Consider the following 23,180-nt stretch of genomic DNA (forward strand, 5'->3'; position numbering starts at 1 on the left):
CGTGGGTTTATCTCTGGGCTTTCTATCTTGTTCCATTGATCTATGTTTCTGTTTTCCTGCCAGTACCATATTGCCTTGATTACTGTAGCTTTGTAGTATAGTCAGGGAGTCTGATTCCTCCAGCTCTGTTTTTTTCCCTCAAGACTGCTTTGGCTATTCGGGGTCTTTTGTGTCTCCATACAAATTTTAAGATTTTTTGTTCTAGTTCCGTAAAAAATGCCATTGGTAATTTGATAGGGATTGCACTGAATCTGTAGATTGCTTTGGGTAGTATAGTCATTTTCACAATATTGATTCTTCCAATCCAAAACATGGTATATCTCTCCATCTGTTGGTATCATCTTTAATTTCTTTCATCAGTGTATTATAGTTTTCTGCATACAGGTCTTTTGTCTCTCTAGGTAGGTTTATTCCTGGGTATTTTATTCTTTTTGTTGCAGTGGCAAATGGGAGTGTTTCCATAATTTCTCTTTCAGATTTTTCATCATTAGTGTATAGGAATGCAAGAGATTTCTGTGCATTAATTTTGTATCCTGAAACTTCACCAAATTCATTGATTAGCTCTAGTAGTCTTCTGGTGGCATCTTTAGGGTTCTCTATGTATAGTATCATGTCATCTGCAAACAGTGACAGTTTTACTTCTTCTTTTCCAATTTGTATGCCTTTAATTTCTTTTTCTTCTCTGATTGCTGTGGCTAGGACTTCCAAAACTATGTTGAATCATAGTGGTGAGAGTGGACATCCTTGTCTCGTTCCTGATCTTGGAGGAAATGCTTTCAGTTTTTCACCATTGAGAATGCTGTTTGCTGTGGGTTTGTCGTATATGGCCTTTATTATGTTGAGGCAGGTTCCCTCTATGCCCACTGTCTGGAGAGTTTTTATCAGAAATGGGTGTTGAATTTCATCAAAAGCTTTTTCTGCATCTATGGAGATGATCATATGGTTTTTATTCTTCAGTTTGGTAGTATGGTGTACCACATTGATTGGTTTGCATATATTGAAGAATCCTTGCATTCCTAGGATAAACCCCACTTGATCATGGTGTATGATCCTTTTAATGTGTTGTTGGATTCTGTTTGCTAGTATTTTGTTGAGGATTTTTGCCTGTATATTCATCAGTGATATTAGTCTGTAATTTTCTTTTTTTGTAGTGTCTTTGTCTGTTTTTGGTATCAGGGTGATGGTGGCCTTATAGAATGAGTTTGGGAGTGTTCCTTCCTCCCCAATTTTTTGGAAGAGTTTAAGAAGGATGGGTGTTAGCTCTTCTCTAAATGTTTGATAGAATTCACCTGTGAAGCCATCTGGTCCTGGACTTTTGTTTGTTGGAAGATTTTTAATCACAGTTTCAATTTCATTACTTGTGATTGCTCTGTTCATATTTTCTATTTCTTCCTGGTTCAGTCTTGGAAGGTTATACCTTTCTAAGAATTTGTCCATTTCTTCCAGGTTGTCCATTTTGTTGGCACAGAGTTCCTTGTAGTAGTCTCTTAGGATGCTTTGTATTTCTGTGGTGTCTGTTGTAACTTCTCCTTTTTCATTTCTAATTTTATTGATTTGAGTCCTCTCCCTCTTTTTCTTGATGAGTCTGGCTAATGGTTTATCAATTTTGTTTATATTCTCAAAGAGCCAGCTTTTAGTTTTATTGATCTTTGCTATTGTTTTCTTTGTTTCTATTTCATTTATTTCTGCTCTGATCTTTATGATTTCTTTCCTTCTGCTAACTTTGGGTTTTGTTTGTTCTTTTTTCTCTAGTTCCTTTAGATGTAAGGTTAGATTGTTTATTTGAGATTTTTCTTGTTTCTTGGGGTAGGCTTGTATAGCTATAAACTTCCCTCTTAGAACTGCTTTTGCTGCATCCCATAGGTTTTGGATCGTCATGTTTTCATTGTCATTTGTCTCTAGGTATTTTTTGCTTTCCTCTTTGATTTCTTTAGTGATCTCTTAGTTATTTAGTAACGTATTGTTTAGCCTCCATGTGTTTGTGGTTTTTATGTTTTTTTCCCTGTAATTCATTTCTAATCTCATAGTGTTGTGGTCAGAAAAGATGCTTGATATGATTTCAATTTTCTTAAATTTACTGAGGCTTGATGTGTGACCCAAGATGTGATCTATTCTGGAGAATATTCCATGTGCACTTGAGAAGAAAGTGTAATCTGCTGTTTTTGGATGGAATGTCCTATAAATATCAGTTAAATCTATCTGGTCTATTGTGTCATTTAAAGCTTCTGTTTCCTTATTTATTTTCATTTTGGATGATCTGTCCATTGGTGTAAGTGAGGTGTTGAAGTCCCCCACTATTATCGTGTTACTGTCGATTTCCTCTTTTATAGCTGTTAGCAGTTGCCTTGTGTATTGAGGTGCTCCTATGTTGGGTGCATATATATTTATAATTGTTATAACTTCTTCTTGGATTGGTCCCTTGATCATTATGTAGTGTCCTTCCTTGCCTCTTGTATTCTTTATTTTAAAGTCTATTTTATCTGATATGAGTATAGCTACTCCAGCTTTCTTTTGATTTCCATTTGCATGGAATATCTTTTTCCATCCCCTCACTTTCAGTCTGTATGTGTCCCTAGGTCTGAAGTGGGTCTCTTGTAGACAGCATATAGATGGGTCTTGTTTTTGTATCCATTCAGCAAGCCTGTGTCTTTTTGGTTGGAGCATTTAATCCATTCACGTTTAAGGTAATTATCAATATGTATGTTCCTATGACCATTTTCTTAATTATTTTGGGTTTGTTTTTGTCGATCCTTTTCTTCTCTTGTGTTTCCCACTTAGAGAAGTTCCTTTAGCATTTGTTGTAGAGCTGGTTTGGTGGTGCTGAATTCTCTTAGCTTTTGCTTGTCTGTAAAGCTTTTGATTTCTTCATCGAATCTGAATGAGATCCTTGCCGGGTAGAGTAATCTTGGTTGTAGGTTCTTCCCTTTCATCACTTTAAGTATATCATGCCACTCCCTTCTGGCTTGTAGAGTTTCTGCTGAGAAATCAGCTGTTAACCTTATGGGAGTTCCCTTGTATGTTATTTGTCGTTTTTCCCTTGCTGCTTTCAATAGTTTTTCTTTGTCTTTAATTTTTGCCAATTTGATTACTATGTGTCTTGGTGTGTTTCTCCTTGGGTTTATCCTGTATGGGACTCTCTGTGCTTCCTGGACTTGGGTGGCTATTTCCTTTCCCATGTTAGGGAAGTTTTCGACTATAATCTCTTCAAATATTTTCTCGGGTCCTTTCTCTCTCTCTTCTCCTTCTGGGACCTCTGTAATGTGAATGTTGTTGCGTTTAATGTTGTCCCAGATGTCTCTTAGGCTGTCTTCATTTCTTTTCATTCTTTTTGCTTTAGTCTGTTCCGCAGCAGTGAATTCCACCATTCTGTCTTCGGTCACTTATCCGTTCTTCTGCCTCAGTTATTCTGCTATTGATTCCTTCTAGTGTAGTTTTCATTTCAGTTATCGTATTGTTCATCTCTGTTTGTTTGTTCTTTAATTCTTCTAGGTCTTTATTAAACATTTCTTGCATCTTCTCGATCTTTGCCTCCATTCTTTTTCCGAGGTTCTGGATCATCTTCACTATCATTATTCTGAATTCTTTTTCTGGAAGGTTGCCTATCTCCACTTCATTTAGCTGCTGTTTTTCTGGGGTTTTATCTTGTTCCTTCATCTGGTACATAGCCCTCTGCCTTTTCATCTTGTCTATCTTTCTGTGAATGTGGTTCTTGTTCCCCAGGCTGCAGGATTGTAGTTCTTCTTGTTTCTGCTGTCTGCCCTCTGGTGGATGAGTCTGTCTAAGAGGGTTGTGCACGTTTCCTGATGGGAGAGACTGGTGGTGGGTAGAGCTGACTGTTGCTCTGGTGGGCAGAGCTTAGTAAAACTTTATTCCGATTGAATGCTGATGGGTGGGGCTGGGTTCCCTCCCTGTTGGTGTTTGGCCTGAGGCAACCCAACACTGGAGCCTACCTGGGCTCTTTGGTGGGGCTAATGGCAGACTCTGGGAAGGCTTACGCCAAGGAGTACTTCCCAGAACTTCTGCTGCCAGTGTCCTTTTCCTCATGGTGAGCCACAGTCACCCCCCACCTCTGCAGGAGACCCTCCAACACTAGCAGGCAGGTCTGGTTCAGTCTCCCTTGGGGTCAGTGCTCCTTCCCCTGGGTCCCGATGCACACACTACTTTGTGTGTGCCCTCCAAGAGTGGAGTCTCTGTTTCCCCCAGTCCTGTCGAAGTCCTGCAATCAAATCCCACTAGGCTTCAAAGTCTGATTCTCTAGGAATTCCTCCTCCTGTTGCCGGACGCCCAGGTTGGGAAGCCTGACGTGGGGCTCAGAACCTTCATTCCAGTGGGTGGACTTCTGCGGTATAAGTGTTCTCCAGTCTGTGAGTCACTCACCCAGCAGTTATGGGATTTGATTTTACTGTGATTGCGCCCTTCCTACCGTCTCATTGTGGCTTCTCCTTTGTCTTTGGATGTGGGGTATCTTTTTTGGTGAGTTCCAGTGTCTTCCTGTCAATGACTGTCCAGCAGCTAGTTGTGATTCTGGTGTTCTCGCAAGAGGGAGTGAGAGCACGTCCTTCTACTCCGCCATCTTGGTTCAGGCTCCCTGGACATTCTTTTTTAAGTATTCTTTTTCATTATGATTTATCCCAAGAGATTGGATATAGTTCCCTGTGCTATACAGTAGGACCTTGTTGTTTATCCATTCTAAATGTAATAATTTGCATCTACCAACCCCAAACTCCCTGTCCATCCCTCTCCCTCCCCACTTCCCGCTTGGCAACCACAAGTCTGATCTCTATGTCTGTGGGTCTGTTTCTGTTTTGTAGATAGGTTCATTTGTGCCATATTTTAGATTCCACATATAATATCATATGGTATTTGTCTTTCTCTTTCTGACTTATTTCACTTAGTATGATCATCTCTAGTTGCATCCATGCTGCTGCAAATGGCATTATTTTGTTATTTTTTATGGCTGAGTAGTATTCCATGGTATATAGGTACCACATCTTCTTTATCCATTCATCTGTTGATGGGCATTTAGGTTGCTTCCATGTCTTGGCTATTGTGAATTGTGCTGCTGTGAACATAGGGGTGCATGTGTTTTTTTATTTTTTAGAGTAGTTTCAGGTTCACAGCAAAACTGAGTGGAAGACACAGAGATTTCCCATTTACTCCCTGCCCCCACACATGCATAGCCTCCCCTGTTATCGACATCCCCCACATGCGTGGCAGATTTGTTACAATCAAGGACATATACAATGACCTATACACTGACACATTATCACGCTAGTGCCCATTTTTTACTTGAAATGTCATTAAACCTTTTCCATGTCATTACATGATCACAGTGATTGTTTCTGATGGTTGCCTAGTATTCCACTGAGCACCCTGCCCCGACACCAGCAAGCTTAGAAGGGAAGCCTTCCTGCCTTTTGGAAAGGAGCACAGTTTGCTGTTGGAGATTAGGACCCACCCAGTTAAGAATTAACATTTGGGACGTTAGAAGCAGTCAGGATCTTTTCTTCCTAGAGCATGTTTTGGGTGTAAAATTCTTCAAACATAGGTGTCATCATCTTCACATGATAAAAAGGAAAAGAAAAAGGCGCTAAGCGGTAGCAAACCTCCTCCTGCACTCCAAGTTTCTGCTCTGTGCTCTGTGTACACAGTTGCATTGAATCCTCCTGGATGAATCCATAATTACCCACTTCCTGCAGACAAGGAAGCTGAAGTCAAGAGAGAAGATGGTCTGAGTTTACTGAGCGTGTTAGTGATAGAGTCAATATTTAAATGTAGGCTTTTTATACTCCAGATACCCCACCTTTGCCGTTTCTCCTGGTGCTCCACCAAGGAAATATGTTGACATTTGTAAGACCGTGAGTTAAGTCTACAGCAGATCCTGGTTGTGGTTTCTCTTCCTAGATTTCATTAAGTAGAAAGGAGAACAGGAAGGCTAGAAATAATTTTCCCCTCTTTTGTATGTTAACTAAAATGATCGCCCCTGCCAATTAGTTGTGGACTAGTCAATAAGCACTTACTGGGACTTCCCTGGTGGTACAGTGGTTAAGAGTCCGCCTGCCAATGCAGGGGACACGGGTTCGAGCCCTGGTCCAGGAAGATCCCACATGCCACGGAGCAATTAAGCCCGCGTGCCACAACTACTGAAGCCTGCACGCCTAGAGCCCGTGCTTTGCAACAAGAGAAGCCACCACAATGAGAAGCCCGCGTACTGCAACGAAGAGTAGCCCCTGCTAGACGCAACTAGAGAAAATCCACATGCAGCAATGAAGACCCAATGCAACCAAAAATTTTAAAAATTAAAAAAAAAAAAAAGCACTTACTGAGGACAGAGGCAGAGGAACTGTGGGTGATGATCCAGGCCTGAGGTCAGACTGCCTGTGCTCTCCCCTTCTCTGGATCCTGTGTTCCTTACCTCTATCACAGTAATAGTATTTGTACTTGCCACATAAGTGAGGATCACACAAGAGAAGTCATTGACACCTGTTATTGTTAATGTGGTTGTGGTGCTGTCGCTATCGACCTGGTGATGGTGGTAATGGTGGTATTGACGTGTTGACACAGTTGTGGATGTTGTTGACATTGTTGCTGTTGACTTTATTAACTTGCTACCATTACTGACTTTGGTGTCGACTTGCTGACGTTGTTGTTGACTTGTTATTGGCTTGTGGGTGCTGTTGTTGTCACTAAGACCTGTATTTCCTTCTTTCTTCCTCACAAGGTGGCTCATGTGGTCCTCAAGGCTCATGCCAGGGCTTGGCACCACTACAACAGCCAACATCGCCCACAGCAGCAGGGGCGGGTGGGCATTGTGCTGAACTCAGACTGGGCAGAGCCCCTGTCCCCAGAGAGGCCTGAGGACCAGAGAGCCTCTGAACGCTTCCTGCACTTCATGCTGGGCTGGTTTGCACACCCCATCTTTGTGGATGGAGACTACCCGGCTGCCCTGAGAGCCCAGATCCAACAGATGAACAAACAGTGCCCCACTCCTGTGGCCCAGCTCCCTAAGTTCACCGAGGCAGAGAAGCAGCTCCTGAAGGGCTCCGCTGACTTTCTGGGTCTGTCCCATTACACTTCCCGCCTCATCAGCAAGGCCCAAGGAGATACCTGCATCCCCAGCTATGATACCATTGGAGGCTTCTCCCAACACGTGGACCCTGCATGGCCCCAGACCGAATCCCCTTGGATTCGTGTGGTACCCTGGGGTATAAGGAGGCTGTTGCAGTTTGTATCCTTGGAATACACAAGAGGCAAAGTTCCAATCTACCTGGCTGGGAATGGCATGCCCATAGGGGAAAGTGAAGATCTCATCAATGATTCCTTGAGAATTGACTACTTCAATCAATATATCAATGAGGTGCTCAAGGGTAAGAACGTGGATATGCTGGTGATTGGAACGTGGGTGGTATTTCAGCAAGTCTTCAGAGTTTTGTTTTAAGGGACAAAGACATTCTCCCAAGGAAATGAAGCCAAAAAGTAGTATTTGTAGTAATAGTGTGAGTGGTTCATATCAGCCTCCTAACTCTCTCCCTCAAAGGCCTCAAGCCTTTACTTTCATATTCCTAGTCCCTACAGTGCTCCCTTCTACCCTCTGCCTGTCTGAGTCCTATCCATCCATCAAGCCTCATCATCTTTTAACGCATTTAGGTAACAAATATTTATTGAGTGCCCATTACATGTCAGACATTGTGCAAGACAGTAGGGGTACAATACTGAACCAACGCCATCTTTTCCCAGAGGCGACTCAGAGTCTACAGAGGGGCGCAGACAGAAAAGTGCAATATATGGTGATGATGGCATTACAGGGTGGCATGAGGACACTCAGGGTGGAACTCCAGCCCATTAAATCTTCCCTCATCGCTCCAGCCTTGCCTGATCTTCATTTCCTTTAATGGGGTATAAAATCTACATTCCACATCATTCACTTTGGTCCACTTAACCTATATCTACAGTCTCATTTTTACCTTATATGTCTTTTTATTTCAAGTAAAAAGGAGCGGCAAATAGGTTTCATCTTGTACGTCAGTCCTAATCAACTGATAGTGGCTAGTTGTCTGCCTAGAGGGCTGTGTTGAGAAGATTTTGAGGCCTTGTCTAGAATTAAAGAGAAAGAGTTAAAAAGTGATCCCTGCCCTGGGCACTGCAGTAAGGAATGGAGACCTACATCCCACTGTTGGTGAGGTCAGACACCCTCACTTCACCTGTACTCTCCTCAGTATCAAGGAATCCCTTTAAGACATTATCTCAAGTGATCCTTGAAACAGCCTTGTTCAGTAAATAGGGGCAGATATTATCTTCATGGGACAACTGTGAAAACCGATGCTCTGAGAGATTAAATGATATGCCCAGACATCCAGTGTGTGGAGCCATAGGCCGTTCTGTTTCTGGCTCAGCTCTTCCTTCTTCCCACTAACCGATGAGGCTTTTATTAATCTTTATGTTCCCAGAGCCTAGCACAGCCTGGGATAAAGTAGGTGCTTACTAAATTATTGAGTGAATGAGCAATGTTACCTACCTCTTACACAATCATCCACAGCTATTGCTCTGATTCCTGGTTGACTCACTAGAACATTTTTAATTCTTTCACAGTTATGGAGGCCAGAAGTCCAAAATCAAGACGTCACTAGGAACACTTTCCATCCAAAGGCTCCAAGGGAGAATCCTTCCTTGCCTCTTCCAGCTTCTGGTGGCTCTAGGCCTTCCTTGGCTGTGGCTGCATGACTCCAATCTCTGCCTTCATCTTCACATGGCCTTCTCCCCTACGTCACTTATGATGATGCTTGTCATTGAATTTAGGACCCACCTTGATTAATCCAGGATGGTCTCATTTTGAGATCCTTAACTTAGTGAATTATATTTGCAAAACCCCTTTTGCCAAATAAGGTTACATCAGTAGTACCAGGAGTCAGCACTTGGATATACCTTTTTGGGGACCACCATTCAAGCCACTGAATCAGAGAATACATTTTTTTAGGCTTTATTTCTCCTTTTAAAAACTGAATGCGTGATTATTTCATGTCAATATTACTAAACATAAAGAAGAAAAAACAAAAGCACATTTTTAAAAGATTAAATGATTTATGTATTCTGTATTAAACCAAGGAGTCCTGACACTAGCAGATGGGGCACTTTTTCTTTATTATTCATTTTAAGGTAGGGACACACCTTTGGATTGAGACTTATGGCCATAGATGTGGCCTGATGTTTTGTGTGGGTCTTATGGATTTTCCTTTTACTTGTTATGAGGAGGAAAAAGGGTTAAAATTTTGGGGGTAACCCAGGTCACCTCCCGAACTTTCACGTTGAAAGGAAAACCTTTAAAAAGTAACATCAGCCCTTTGCAACTCTGTCATCATTTCAGACCCCAACCGATCCTTGCTTAACAAACACCCTTACTTCTTGCCAGCTCCAATCCTAATTCTCGACAAACAATTTATGTAACCTTGCAGTTTTTGTCTTTATAAGCCTCCCCCATTTTATAGCGGAACACAATTCAAGTGCTTCTTGACTCTGTGTCTCCCGGGCTGCAGTGCTAACAAACCCCAAATAGACACCTCTATTTTAAAAATAATAAAAATAAAAAGCAACATCAGTAACAGACTTTAAAACAATCCCAATTTTGGTTTTCTCCACAGCTGTCAAGGAGGACTCAGTGGACGTTCAATCTTACATTGCTCGTTCCCTCATCGACGGCTTCGAAGGCCCCTCTGGGTACAGGCAGAGGTTTGGGCTGTACCATGTCAACTTCAACGACAGCAGCAGGCCAAGGACTCCCAGGAAATCTGCCTACTTTTTCACCAGCATGATTGAAAAGAACGGTTTCCTCACCAAGGTAGTAAAAAGACTGCCACCAGCCAGTAAAGCAAACGTCCCCCGGAAAATCAGAGCCTTCACATTTCCATCCGAGGTGCCCTCCAAGGCTAAAGTAGTCTGGGAAAAGTTCTCCAACCAACCCAAGTTTGAAAGAGATTTGTTCTACCACGGCACATTCCGGGATGACTTCCTGTGGGGCGTGTCCTCGTCAGCCTATCAGATTGAAGGAGCTTGGGATGCTGATGGCAAAGGCCCCAGCATCTGGGATAATTTTACCCACACACCAGGGAGCAACGTGAAAGACAGTGCCACTGGAGACATAGCCTGTGACAGCTATAACCATCTGGATGCTGATCTGAATATGCTTCGAGCTTTGAAGGTGAAGGCCTATCGCTTCTCCATCTCCTGGTCTCGGATTTTCCCGACTGGAAGAAACACTTCTGTCAACACACGTGGTGTTGATTATTACAACAGGCTGATTGATGGCTTGGTGGCAAGCAGCATCTCTCCCATGGTGACACTGTTCCACTGGGACCTGCCCCAGGCCCTCCAGGATATTGGAGGCTGGGAGAATCCTTCCTTGATTGAGTTGTTTAACAGCTATGCAGACTTTTGTTTCCAGACCTTTGGTGACAGAGTCAAGTTCTGGATGACTTTTAACGACCCCACATACCAGGCATGGTTGGGGTATGGCTCAGGGGAATTTCCCCCAAACGTGAACGACCCAGGCTGGGGACCTTACAGGATTGGCCATGCAATCATCAAAGCTCATGCCAGAGTCTATCACACTTACGATGAGAAGTACAGGCAAGAGCAGAAGGGGGTCATCTCTTTGAGCCTTGGTGCACACTGGGCAGAGCCCCAGTCGCCTGGGGTCCCCAGGGATGTGGAGGCAGCTGACCGAATGCTGCAGTTCTCACTGGGCTGGTTCGCCCACCCCATCTTCCGAAACGGAGACTATCCCGATGCCATGAAGTGGAAAGTGGGGAACAGGAGTGAACTGCAGCACTTAGCCACCTCCCGCCTGCCCAGCTTCACTGAGGAAGAGAAGAGGTACATCTCAGCTACAGCCGACGTGTTCTGCCTCAACACCTACTCCTCCAGAATCGTGCGGCATGCAACACCGAGGTTAAACCCACCCTCCTATGAAGATGACCGGGAGCTGACCGAGAGGGAGGACTCTTCCTGGCCCTCCACAGCAACGAACAGAGCTGCGTCCTGGGGGATGCGAAGACTGCTCAACTGGATCAAGGAGGAGTATGGGGGCATCCCCATTTACGTCACTGAAAACGGAGCAGGGCTGAAAGATCCAAAAGTGGAAGATACCAATAGGATATTTTACCACAAAACCTATATCAATGAAGCTTTGAAAGGTACGTGAGTGTTCATGTCCCCCTTACAAAATCTCCCAACATCCACATGTCATGTGCCTGAAATGGTTTGGCAGAGTGGATTACACACCATCAACAGGTCTCTCTGTTATACCCTAATTCCATAATTCTTTCCCGGTCTGGGGTTACATATCCCTTTGGGAATCTGAAAAAAGCAATGGTCTTCTCCCCAAATGTACACACAGGGTCCCACAGGAGTATTGTCATGGGTCCATTCATTCATTATTGAGCAACTACTATGTGACAAGTTCTATTCTAAGTGCTGGGGACACAGCAGTGAACAAAATAAACAACTTTCTGCTGACATGGAGCTTATATTCTGGTGGGTTCCATGCACCCTAGAGCAATCAACTCTTCTCTAATTCACATTTCTGTATTTAACTTCTAAAGTAGGCTGAGACTCTTGAATTTCAGACATGTCCCTTTACCCCAACAAAAGAATTTGATTTTGCAAAGGTCAGTCATTAATACTTGCTATGGGGGCATCAGTGTTGACAAAAAGAAAGAGACAAGATGATCTATCAGGGCACACATTACTTGTGTGCACAAGTTAGTGGTTTAGGACTGCCTGCAGTGAGGAGTCCTCCTGGTGTAAAGCTCTCCTCTGCTGTCTGTGGAACGTTCCCAGCTTACAGGCTCGATGGTGTGGACCTTCGAGGATATGCTGCATGGTCCCTGATGGACAGCTTTGAGTGGCTAAATGGCTATACGGTCAAGTTCGGACTGTACCGTGTTGATTTCAGTAACGTGAACAGGCCTCGCACAGCAAGAGCCTCTGCCAGGTACTACACGGAGGTCATCATCAGTAACGGCATGCCACTGCCCAAGGAAGACGAGTTTCTATATGGACAGTTTCCCAAGGGCTTCAGCTGGAGTGTGGCTACCGCTTCATATCAGGTGAGGAGTTCAGGGCAATTCACCATCTACAGCAAACCTACTATGTGCCAGCCTCTGGGGTCAGGGCTGGAGAGGGCAGGTGGGAGCAGTGGATTTTTATAGACCTGTGGGAGGGAAGTACGGGTACCTTGTGGGGGAGTCTGGGAGGCCCTTTTCCCAGACAGCTTGGCTTCTTCACATCCCCAAATTCAGGCGGGCCATCACAGTTACAAGGGCTGTGCTGAGATGGGTGTTAGCAGGCCAGATGGAGCAGGTGGAGCCTGGAAGAAATACTTAGGCAAAGAACTGCAAATATGAAGATTCTCAGCTGGACGCCTTTATTTCTCACCTAGTTTCTTCCCAGCAGACAGTTTGATCAAAATGGCTATCACATGGGCCTGGGCGTTTTCTGATGTCCTAATAACATCATACCTCTACCTTATTCATGCTAAATGGAGCTCACTAATACAGAAAATATGAGGATTTACTTTTCCTCAGAAAAAAAAGAAAGATAAAAAACAAAGAGTGACTTGCCCGGGCATTTAGGGGTGTGACCCTGCTTTACATCTTCTGCCTCCATTTATTTTCTTTGATACAGGAGTAGGGGTTTGTATTCTCAGTGTGGAACCTGGGTGGGGTGAGTGGTCTGAGCTGACTTGACTCTGGGTTGCTCAGCCCTTGGATTTTTTCTAGGTGACCATAGCTGCTGAAAATGTTTCTGAGGAAGGTGAGGGTAGCTACCCCCAGACTACCAGACTACCAAGGTATAATGAAGTCTCAGACCAAATTCTGCCATATCCAGACATATGTTAACTAAGCACACAAACACAGAAACTATTCATGTATCCTATTCCATGGCCTGGAGAAAACCTCAGCTCTTGGTCCTCTTCGGTGCTCTGGTCAACACTGTACATGAAAGGTTCACTTGAGGAAATGCCAAGATTTCAGAGACAGGATCCTGTTGCTCCAGGGAGACAGAATCTTCTGTAGCAGGGTTTCTCCAGCTGGGTCTGATTGACATTTGGGGCTGGATAGTTCTTTGTTGTGGGCCTGTCCTGTGCACATGTAGGATGTTTAGCAGCAAACCTGGCCTTTACCCACCAGATGCCAGTAGACTCCTCCCCCAGCTGTAACAACTAAAAATGTCTCCAGACATTGCTAAGTGTCTCCTCAGAGACAAAATATTCCCTGGGTGAGAACCACTGCCCCACAGGTTTATAGCTGGACTTATTTATTCTAGGGCTAGGGTTAGGGACTTATTCTAGGGCACAGGTTGCAGGCCTGAATCAGTTATTACTATGATAGTTGACAAATGGTGATTTTCTGAGTTCATCATTGCTTTTAAATTTATTAGGTGGCATTCAAAAGAAAGGTCAAGCTTTGTCTTTTCTCCTACTTATTTACATTTTACTTATATGTAAATATATGTTGATATACATCATCAGTATGGCCTCGTGAAGTCCTGTTTTTTTCCTGGTGGGTTATACTTTTGCTGCTATTATGTATGCAGATGCGTAAATCGTCCATTTTTTGCCTGGTGGGTTGTCCTTTAGCTGGATCCTGTGTCCTTTTGACATGGCCCATCACTCTTTGAGCACTCTCTTAATTCTTTCTGGTGCAGCAAGATGTTCCAGGCTCATCTTGTATCTTTTCTGCCCCAGCCCTGTAATCAGCCATTTCTCTAATGAGGCCTGGTTCCTTTTATGGGATAAGGGCATTTAGAAACCAAGATCTGGGTGCTAGGTGTGCTCACTGCTACTGGGGTGTCATTACTTCTAGGCCCTCTCAGTGGACAGAGCTAGGAAATGCATGTGTGTGTACACACACACATATGTGCATATATATCTAGTTCTACATCCACCAAAATCTTTAAGTATGTTAAAAAACACACTGATACCTCCAATTGCAATCCAACTCTACAGGGTTAATGCTGGCCTTCCCACTTTTCATATTTGTATCTCTTTTCTCCAATGATGAGAAATCTAGTTCCTAATATCTTCAACATAGTCACTAATTTTCTTAGTCCCCCTGCATTAACTAGTCTCCCATCCACCAAGCCATCTCCTCTACCCAGATGGACCACACAGGGTGCATTCCCGCTGACTTAGGGCCTGCCACTCTCAGAGGGGCTGTGCAGGCCAAGCCTGGACATGTATTCTTGCTGAGAATGCCAGCACTACCTTAGCTGCAGCCAATCACAGAGTATCACACTATATATGCTGAAGTGTTTTAAAGTAAATTATAGAAATTACACCTTTCAGACTACCTAAGCCCATAGGTAGGCGTTTGCCCAGTGGCTTGTGGTCAGTTTATAGGTTAGGTGGGAGGAGGAAAAGGAGGCACAGAAACAGTGATACACATCCTGATTAGAAACTCTGCCTCTACATCTGGCATCACTGGGATTTGTTTGGCTGTGATTGGGGTTGAGGCATGTGGAATTGTTCATTCAAACTTTTAGTGAGCACCCACCATACTCCAGACGCTGCTGCATTGACTGCTGGGCCACCAAGATGAAAGATGCAGTGCCTAGACCTCAGTCTTGTAGGAAGAAAGCCAGTTAGCAAGCGCATAGTTGTGCAGTGCAGCATGACAGCGCCGTGACGTTCAGAAAGTATGTACAGGAAGCTGTAGGAGTTCAGAAATCGGGGGGTGGCAGAGAAGGTGATGCCAACTTATGTCCTGACTCAGGACTCACCCACTGACTGGGAAGGGCTTGACTACATGACTTGCTTAGACCATGTCTTGTCATCTTGAGATTGAAGGTGCGTGGAGAGCGGATGGCAAAGGGCTCAGTATTTGGGACACGTTTTCTCACACACCACTGAGGGTTGGGAATGATGACACTGGAGACGTGGCCTGTGACAGTTATCACAAGATTGCCGAGGATGTGGTCGCCCTGCAGAACCTGGGTGTGACCCACTATCGCTTTTCCATCTCTTGGACTCGCATCCTCCCTGACGGAACTACCAAATACATCAATGAAGCGGGCCTGAACTACTACATGCGGCTCATCGAGACGCTGCAGGCTGCCAGCATCCAGCCCCAGGTGAGATGGGGCCCTGACTGGGCCTTGGCCAAGTCCCCTGGGAGCCAGCTGGGCTGGAGAGCACATTTCTTGTGTGAAAAAAATGCTGTTTTCAAATTTAATTTTTGAATGATCAGTAAAGATTTTCCTTCTGCCCCTGACCTCTAGCCATCTGTTTCCCTCCTTACAGGTGACCAAGTTTGCTGGGTTCTCATGTCCTTTTGTGTATGTGACCAGTAGGCATGTGTATATGTGTATGTATATGCCTTTTCCCCTCTTTTTTCCTAATGGTATGATACATACAGTTTGATACTTGCTTTTTTTTAAATTTTTTTATTTATTTGGTTGTGCCAGGTCTTAGTTGTGGCAGGCAGGCTCCTTAGTTGTGGCAGTGGGCTTCTTAGTTGCAGCTCACAGTCTCTTTAGTTGTGGCCGGTGGGCTCCTTAGTTGTGGCACGCATGTGGGATCTAGTTCCCTGACCAGGGATCGAACCCTGGCCCCCTGCATTGGGAGCGCGAAGTCTTAACCGCTGCACCACCAGGGAAGTCCCAGTACTTGCTTTTGTTTAACAATAGTTCTTACAATACAGATATTTCCATATCCGTACATAGTTTCCTCATTTGTTGTTTTTTTGTTTTTTGTTTTAGTTATGTGGTAATTGTACCTTACTTCTCTAATCACTTCCCTATTAATGGACACTCTTCCCTGTGATGTTTCCCCTCTTTTGCCATTATAACCAACACTACAATGAGTAACCATAGATACATAATTACACTAGGGTGGAAGTTTATCTGTAGGATATGGTTCTAGGAGCAGAACTGCTAAGGCAAAAGTGCACATGTTTTTAAGCCATGAGTTGTTATGAATAATAATACAGAAGCTCATTTGTGGGCTTCTTTGCTGTCACCAAATCTTTTACATTTTACTTGGGAGCCTAAGAATACTCCTTTTCCCCTGGGCCATTTACGATAAAGGGCTGGAGGGCACTAGTTCTATGATACTGTGTGTTTCCTCTGCTGTATTGACTGGAGATTATGAACTGCAGCCAGAGCATATTCTCCGCACTAAAACACCCCCACTCCCCGCCCCCAAAGCAGAGATTTTTACAAATAGAAGTGCTACCTGGACTTCTCACACTGCTAACACTGCAGAAACAAATCATCCATGCAGCGTTTATTACAGTGCGTGTGAGCACTAGCTGTGATGGAGAGGGGAGGACCAGTGGCTGCCCTGCACGAGCCCAAGATCTGGGGGGAAACGAGCTCCATTACACATAACAATTCAGAACATCAGAAAGAACACAACTCAGGGCTAAATGATTTTGTAGTTCTTATTTTTTTAAATAGATTTAAAATTATTTATTTATTTATTTATTTTTGGCCATGCCACGTGTCATGCAGGATCTTAGTTTCCTGACCAGGGATCGAACCCAGCGTCTTGGCAGCAAGAACATGGAGTCCTAACCACTGGACCTCCAGGGAATTCCCTGTAGTTCTTAAGGGCATTGAGACACCGCAGAAAAGAAAAGTGCTGTGGCCAGAAAAAGCTTCAAGGAGGTGTGGGTCTTGAAGAAAGAGGACAGTCTGGGTGGGTGGGTGGGCAGGGGAAGGGCATTTCAGGCAAAGGGAGAGACTGGGTCTGAGCTGAAGATGGTTGGCAGCCCAGTGGAGACTGCGGACAGTGGAGACCCCTGGCGTGGCCAAGATGGGGTGTGTCAGGAGCATCAAGGGAAGACCTGGAGAGAGGAAAGGCTACCACATGGACATGGCCATAGGGGCCCCTCTCCAGCAAAGGGTTCCCAGGTCCTTAGAAAGAACCTCCAGACATATTAGATGTCCACGGGGATGCCCCTTTACAAGCAAAATGCCTCAAAGAGCCTCAGACTCTCAGTGCAATCTATCCCAGAGGTTCTGAAGCTCTAGCATTTCTGATCCTTGACTACAACCATAGCTAACATTTGCTGAAGAGCTGGCAGGATGTCAGCCACTTTTCATGTCCTCTGCCATGTGATTTAGGCCTCACAATGATTCCGGGACATGGAGGTCTCAGTGCCTGAGCCCGGGGTCATGCAGCTGGTAGGTGGCAGAGCTGAGACTCAAACCCAGGCTTCTCTGATCCAGATGTTTGAATTTCTCATGCTTCAGCACTGCTGTGCTACCCTTCCTGCCAGAGAACCTTTGAGGCTTATTTGTCTCATCATTCATCCTCAGCTTTAGCAGTAGACATTTACGCTGATGCACACAGCATCACTGGCTTCCCATGAAAAGCAGGTTGATGGAAATGCTGATCTTGCTTTTTCACAGGTGACCATTTACCACTGGGACTTGCCGCAGGCACTCCAGGATGTCGGAGGCTGGGAGAATGAGACGGTTGTACAGCGGTTTAAGGAGTATGCAGATGTGCTCTTCCAGAGGCTGGGGGACAAGGTGAAGTTTTGGATCACACTGAACGAGCCCTATGTCATTGCTAACCTGGGCTATGGCTATGGGACAGCAGCTCCAGGTAAAGGTCCCAGACCCCCCTTCTCAGCTCTTTGGAGTGTGGCATTCTCAGCACCACAAAGACATGAAATCCAGGTGGCCCTGGAGGAGGAGGCTACGAAAGCCCGAAGGCAGTGCTTCAGAATCCCCGCCTTCTGCTCAGGGCTGCCTGGCAGGCAGCAGAGCTTCCCTCTTCTGACACCACTTTTGCTGAACATGAACTTCACGTCTCAATACCTCCAAATGGCTTCATTGCTCTCTCTGTACGTCTGATCTGCCTCAGATAGGAAGCTGCCTGAGATCAAGGGTGTGGACTAATCGATATAGGAAAGGACAATACATCAGACTGTACAGATCCACAGTGTTTTTTGCAACTCCCAAAATGCAAAAGTTTCCAATATATGATTTGGCTGACCTGGGCTTAACCTGACTTGAACCAATGTGAGGTGACATCCCACTTAGAGTGAATATTCAAAAGTTCTGCACAAGTAGTGCTCGTTTCGGCAGCACATATACTAAAATTGGAAAAGTTCAGGAGCAGACGTATTAATGCCCTTAATCATGGAGAGCTGTCCTGGGCCCCGCTGGGGTCATATGTAACTATGTTATATGCAGCTTATTACTTTTCCAAGACACAGAAACCTTTTAATTCCAAAATACATCAAACCCTGGGTTTTTTGTTTTTTTTTAATTGAAGTATATAGTTGATTTACAGTGCTGTGTTCCTAAGAGTTTTTAATAAGGAATTGTGGACCTGTCCTTGTCCCTTGAGAACCCTCCAATTTTCCTTTTCTTGAGTTCTGAGCCTTAGAGAGTAAATTTGTGTTCATTTATGTGATTCCTTGGGATTACACGTAAAAGCTGGAAAGAGCCACGGGGAGATCTGCTTCGACCCATTACCAGATGTATCTCCCATTGGTCCTTGGTTGACGCTTTGGTTTATCGTTCCTTCAGCATATAAGGCAGCCTCTCTCATAGCATTTGCTCTCAAGGAATCTCTGTGTCAGCTGCTTCCATCAGCTATACTCTCCAACTCTTACTTTCACTGTGGGTCCCCACAGAGTGCCAGGATGTCACCTCCTGAGGCACACACTCTTCTGGGTACTTTGCCTGTGACACATGAGCCACTCTTTGGGCGAGGGGTACAGAAACCAACACCTATCAAGTGCCTTCTCTTTGCCAGACACAGTACTTCTGGGTGCTCTGCACACACAGTTTCATTTCCTTCTCCTAAGAACTATTGCTCATTTTGCAGAGGAAGGAACCGAAAGACTGAATCACTCACCCAAAGTTACCTGGCCAGCTTTAAGAAGTGGAGCCAGGATTTGAATTCCATTCTTCCTCAAGCCAAAATCTTCAGCCTTTCTCCCAAACACGAAGAGGCCATCTATAGGCAGAAAGTGATATTCTTGGCCACATTTATTCTTCACTGACATCTATGTGTATATTTCCAGGAATCTCCTCCAGGCCTGGCACTGGTCCCTACATTGTTGGCCACAACCTAATAAAGGCTCATGCTGAGGCCTGGCATCTGTACAACGATGTGTACCGCGCCCGTCAAGGTGGCATGATTTCCATCACCATCAGCAGTGACTGGGCTGAGCCTAGAGACCCCTCCAACCAGGCGGAGGTGGAGGCCGCCAGGAGATACGTTCAGGTCTGTTCTTCCTCTGGGCATTGTTCTTACTCTTGCTCTTTTCCCCTTCTGTCATGATCTAATGGAAACAGAATTAGATTGCGAAACAAAGATTTAGGATCTAGGCCCTGCGTTGCTATTACCTTATTTTGTGCCCTTGGGAAAATCATCTAAATTTTTTGTACTGTAGTCTTCTCATCTTTGAAATGGAGGTGACCTAACTACCTCATAGGTTTGCTGTGATGAAAGTTCTTTGGGGTTGAGTTTTCTTTCAAGTCTTAAAAAAGTCATTTATACATATAGCTCTTACTGGATGCAACACTGGCTTGAAGCTAAATAACAAAGAAATTCTGCCTCTTCCATCTGTGGTTTGACTATAGGAGCTACTAGAACTGGGCTGCAATGTCACATTTCGCCTCTAGGTGTCACCATCTGATTTTACCTACTCTGCCTAAGAATTACCTTAAGTTGGGGGCTTTAGATTATGTGAAACTCATTAGCGCCCCTAATTTTCCATGAGCTTCACATAAGGACATGCATCTTTTGGTCATGGAATTTTGCTCCTGGGAAGTGGAGGCACAAGTAAGCAGGTCCCAACAACATGGCCCACCCTTATTTCAGCCTGGGCCCCTGAAAGACGAGAGAGAGAGAGAATGGTGCTCTTCATGCCATAGCTTTTCCCTGGCTCCGGCTACTGTCTCTGAAGAGGTCTGAAGGCACCCTCTCCCATGTTTCAGCATCAGGAAAGAAAAGCAAGCTTCTCTCTCTCTCCAGATTGCTCCCTGCTTTTAAAGGCTCTGAGGAGGAGTCCGCAGACTGTGGCATTTCTGAAAGGACACCAACGGCCTTGGTTTGCCAAATTCTTCACAAACAAACTTGACAAAGGTGGTCAAATTAAAAAGTGCAAACAAGAACTTAATGTCCCATTTGTTAGCCAGCTGGGGGAAAGCCTTGGAACAAAATTCATTCATTCCCTCATTCAGACTCACAGAACTAACTGGTGAATTAGAGCAATAATTTGTTTTCTGAAATCAAGACAAACCTCAGGAAATGTTAGGCTGTAGTCTCATTATCACAGCTCGCCCGTGAACTGTGATCCTGCAGTTCAGGACTATGATACGCACGTCCCCTAATAAAATCAGCTTCCACGGAAACAATTTCTCACCTCAGAGTGAACTGAAGCTTCTTTTACCAGAGCGAGTGTGTTCCAAGCCTCATCTCTGACCGGGAATGGAAGGCTGTCCTCACCCCCCGTTTCAGGGAGTAGCCAGCAGGTGAGGGGAGCATGTCAAGATAGAAGAAGCCTCTCAGGACCCACAGTGTCATAGCACTTGGTTGCCATGTACACCCCCTAAGGGTAAGGATGGCCTGGACCTCATTCAAGAAAACAGACTGAAAAGTTCCTCACTTTGCGAGTCCAAAGCCCATGAAGAATCATCCTTAGCCTGGGCAACCAGCCTTGCACCTGGTTCCTCCCAGAAGGTTCTGGTGGGTCCTTAGGCATGAGGTCAGGGAAGGACCTGCTCTGTGGTGAGAGAGGGAATCAGGGCCTGGAGGCTTGGGGTCTCTCCTCCTCTTCTGCAGGACCCTCCTTAGGGCAGCCAGCCGCATCTGTCAAGTCCAGGGCCCATGCTCAAATCGGTTCACATCCCTCAAGCTACAGTGGGTGAGAACATCGCTCTGCCCACAGTGAGCTCCCAGTGGGGTGACAAGACCTGTGGGCATTTGAGCTGCAATATGGGAACAGCCGCAGAAGAGAGGCACGCTTCAGACTGGGTCGGGGAGAAAGGGCCCTGGGGTCAGCGACACCTGAGCAGGGAGCTGCGGTCTCCTGTGGGCCCGCCTGCTAATGCCGACACTGACTGTCTCCCCCTAACCCCACCCGCAGTTCATGGGAGGCTGGTTCGCACATCCGATTTTCAAGAATGGGGATTACCCCGAGGTGATGAAGACACGGGTTCGTGACAGGAGCTTGGCAGCAGGCCTCAACAAGTCTCGGTAGGTCCTGGCGCCACGCTCTCAGCCATGAGAGCTGGGAGGAAGTCTGCTCTGTGGTGCCCAACTGAGGCTCCGGGGGGGACGGCACAGGGATGAGAGCATGGCTGTTGGGGTCAGAGAGGCGTGTCTTAGGCGTGTCTATCTGCGCTTCCTTGCTTGCCGGGAAGATTACACATGAGTGTGTTAGGTGAAGCGCTTAGCCCAGGACCTGACATGGCTGTGACAGGCAGTTGAGACAAAAGGCAGTTGCCCTTATTATTCTTCTTCAGAATAGCCAGGTAATCCGTCGCCAGGGCACCTACTTCTTAGCGACCCACCACCTCACTCCAAGGACAAATTCCCCAGCTCATCCTATCCTAAGCACATCACCTTAGGAGTGAATGTGAGTAGCAATGGGTGACTCTTAGCAGAGTGCTTTTTGTCCTTTGGCCAGTGGGTGGCAGTGGTTTGCACCGAGGCAGTCCTACTTCCGTCAAGGAAGTAACAGCAACATCAGCAACAGCTAACACGTATCCATCTTCTGTCGGCACTTTCACTCCTATTTGAAGATGAGTAAGCTGAAGCACAAAGATTATGGCAAGATCGCCCAGCTGTTCAGTGATGGAGCTGGGATTTGAAAGCAGGCTGTCTGACTGCAGGGCCCATGCTCAGTTTAAGAGTCGTCCAGCTGGGGATTAGAGGTGTGGTGTGGGGAAGGGGACACAGTGCCCTGGCCTTCTGGAAACACACCCACAAGCTCCAAGGTAGCTCATGTGACCATAAGAAGAGGGGGAGAGGGTAAAAGAATTCAAAAGTCAGGCATTCCTAACACAGCCTTTGAGTCTTATGCAGCCCACCTGTGAGGATGAAATAATCCATCCCGGCCCTTACAACGCATGCCTGTGCTGGCGTGGTTAGGGCAAGTCCTGCTGAGCCAAAAGGTCTGATCTGTCAACCCTGGTCTCCAACAAATAAGCGAGTGCTCCAGTCCATTAACACAACCTTGCTGAGCACCTACTGTGTACCCAGGCCAGGGCCAGGCCCGGCAGGGTCCACACACAGAGGGGGTTCCAAATATGGTTCCTCAAGTGCTGACACACTGGCTGGGAAGATCAATCCAAGGAATTCTATTCCCCAATTTCTTCATGCAAGGAAAACTCAGATGAGATCAGGGCAGGCTGGGTAGACCCAGGAGACTTCACGGACAAGACAGGACATCAGCTGAGCCTGGGCCTTAACAAGGAACAGCGTTTGGGAGAGCAGAGGCCCTTCCATCCAATGGGGAGGGCTGTGAGCACCGGCCTAGAGGTCGGAATGAGTGGGACACCTGCAGCTGGAATTCGGGAGACTTGGCCCAGGAGCGGTGGGAGGGCCGAGACCACATGGTGGCGGGCCTGGAGGCCAAGCACAGGGGCTCAGCCTTGATGCCACGGGACTTGAGGAGCCCCTGCTGGCTCCTGAGCGGGGAAGTAAAAGCGTGGGCGCGGGGGCTTAGTTTTGCCCCAGTATTTCAGAAACCCCAGGGAGGGAAGGTTCTTCCTCAGGTTAATGGTAGCAGAAAGGTCAAGGTGAGGCGTCAGGCACCTAAGCAGGGCATTCTCTAGGCAACCCTAAACCTGCAGCAGGTAGTCAGGATTTGGCTGAGACGAACCTCTAAGTGTTGCACACAAGTGCATGTTGATCGAATAGTATAGAAAAGTCTCACTAAGAATACATGGAAAGAATGTCTACATGTGTATAACTGAGTCACTTTGCTGTACGGCAGAAATTGGCACTACACTGTACATCAACTATACTTCAATTAAAAAAAAAAGAATACAAGGAAAATGTTCCATCAGATGTTTAAAAAGAAAAGTGCAGGCTTCCCTGGTGGTGCAGTTGTGAAGAATCCACCTGCCAATGCAGGGGACACGAGTTCGAGCCCTGGTCCGGGAAGATCCCACATGCTGCGGAGCAACTAAGCCTGTGTGCCACAACTACC

At 45.7% G+C, this 23,180-nt stretch overlaps 1 protein-coding gene across 1 annotated transcript in view; it reads left to right on the plus strand.

Annotated features, from left to right (window-relative positions):
* The window catches only part of LCT (lactase), a 51,710-nt gene that overhangs the window by 22,985 nt on the left and 5,545 nt on the right, over positions 1 to 23,180 (plus strand). The window contains exons 7-13 of the mRNA XM_059927571.1: positions 6,722 to 7,367; positions 9,636 to 11,186; positions 11,833 to 12,101; positions 14,836 to 15,126; positions 17,410 to 17,608; positions 19,041 to 19,243; positions 21,111 to 21,220. Of these exons, the coding sequence (XP_059783554.1) occupies positions 6,722 to 7,367; positions 9,636 to 11,186; positions 11,833 to 12,101; positions 14,836 to 15,126; positions 17,410 to 17,608; positions 19,041 to 19,243; positions 21,111 to 21,220 (3,269 nt within the window). The remainder of the gene's footprint in view (positions 1 to 6,721; positions 7,368 to 9,635; positions 11,187 to 11,832; positions 12,102 to 14,835; positions 15,127 to 17,409; positions 17,609 to 19,040; positions 19,244 to 21,110; positions 21,221 to 23,180) is intronic.

The sequence above is a fragment of the Balaenoptera ricei genome, chromosome 7, assembly GCF_028023285.1.
Source record: "Balaenoptera ricei isolate mBalRic1 chromosome 7, mBalRic1.hap2, whole genome shotgun sequence".
Taxonomy (NCBI): domain Eukaryota; kingdom Metazoa; phylum Chordata; class Mammalia; order Artiodactyla; family Balaenopteridae; genus Balaenoptera; species Balaenoptera ricei.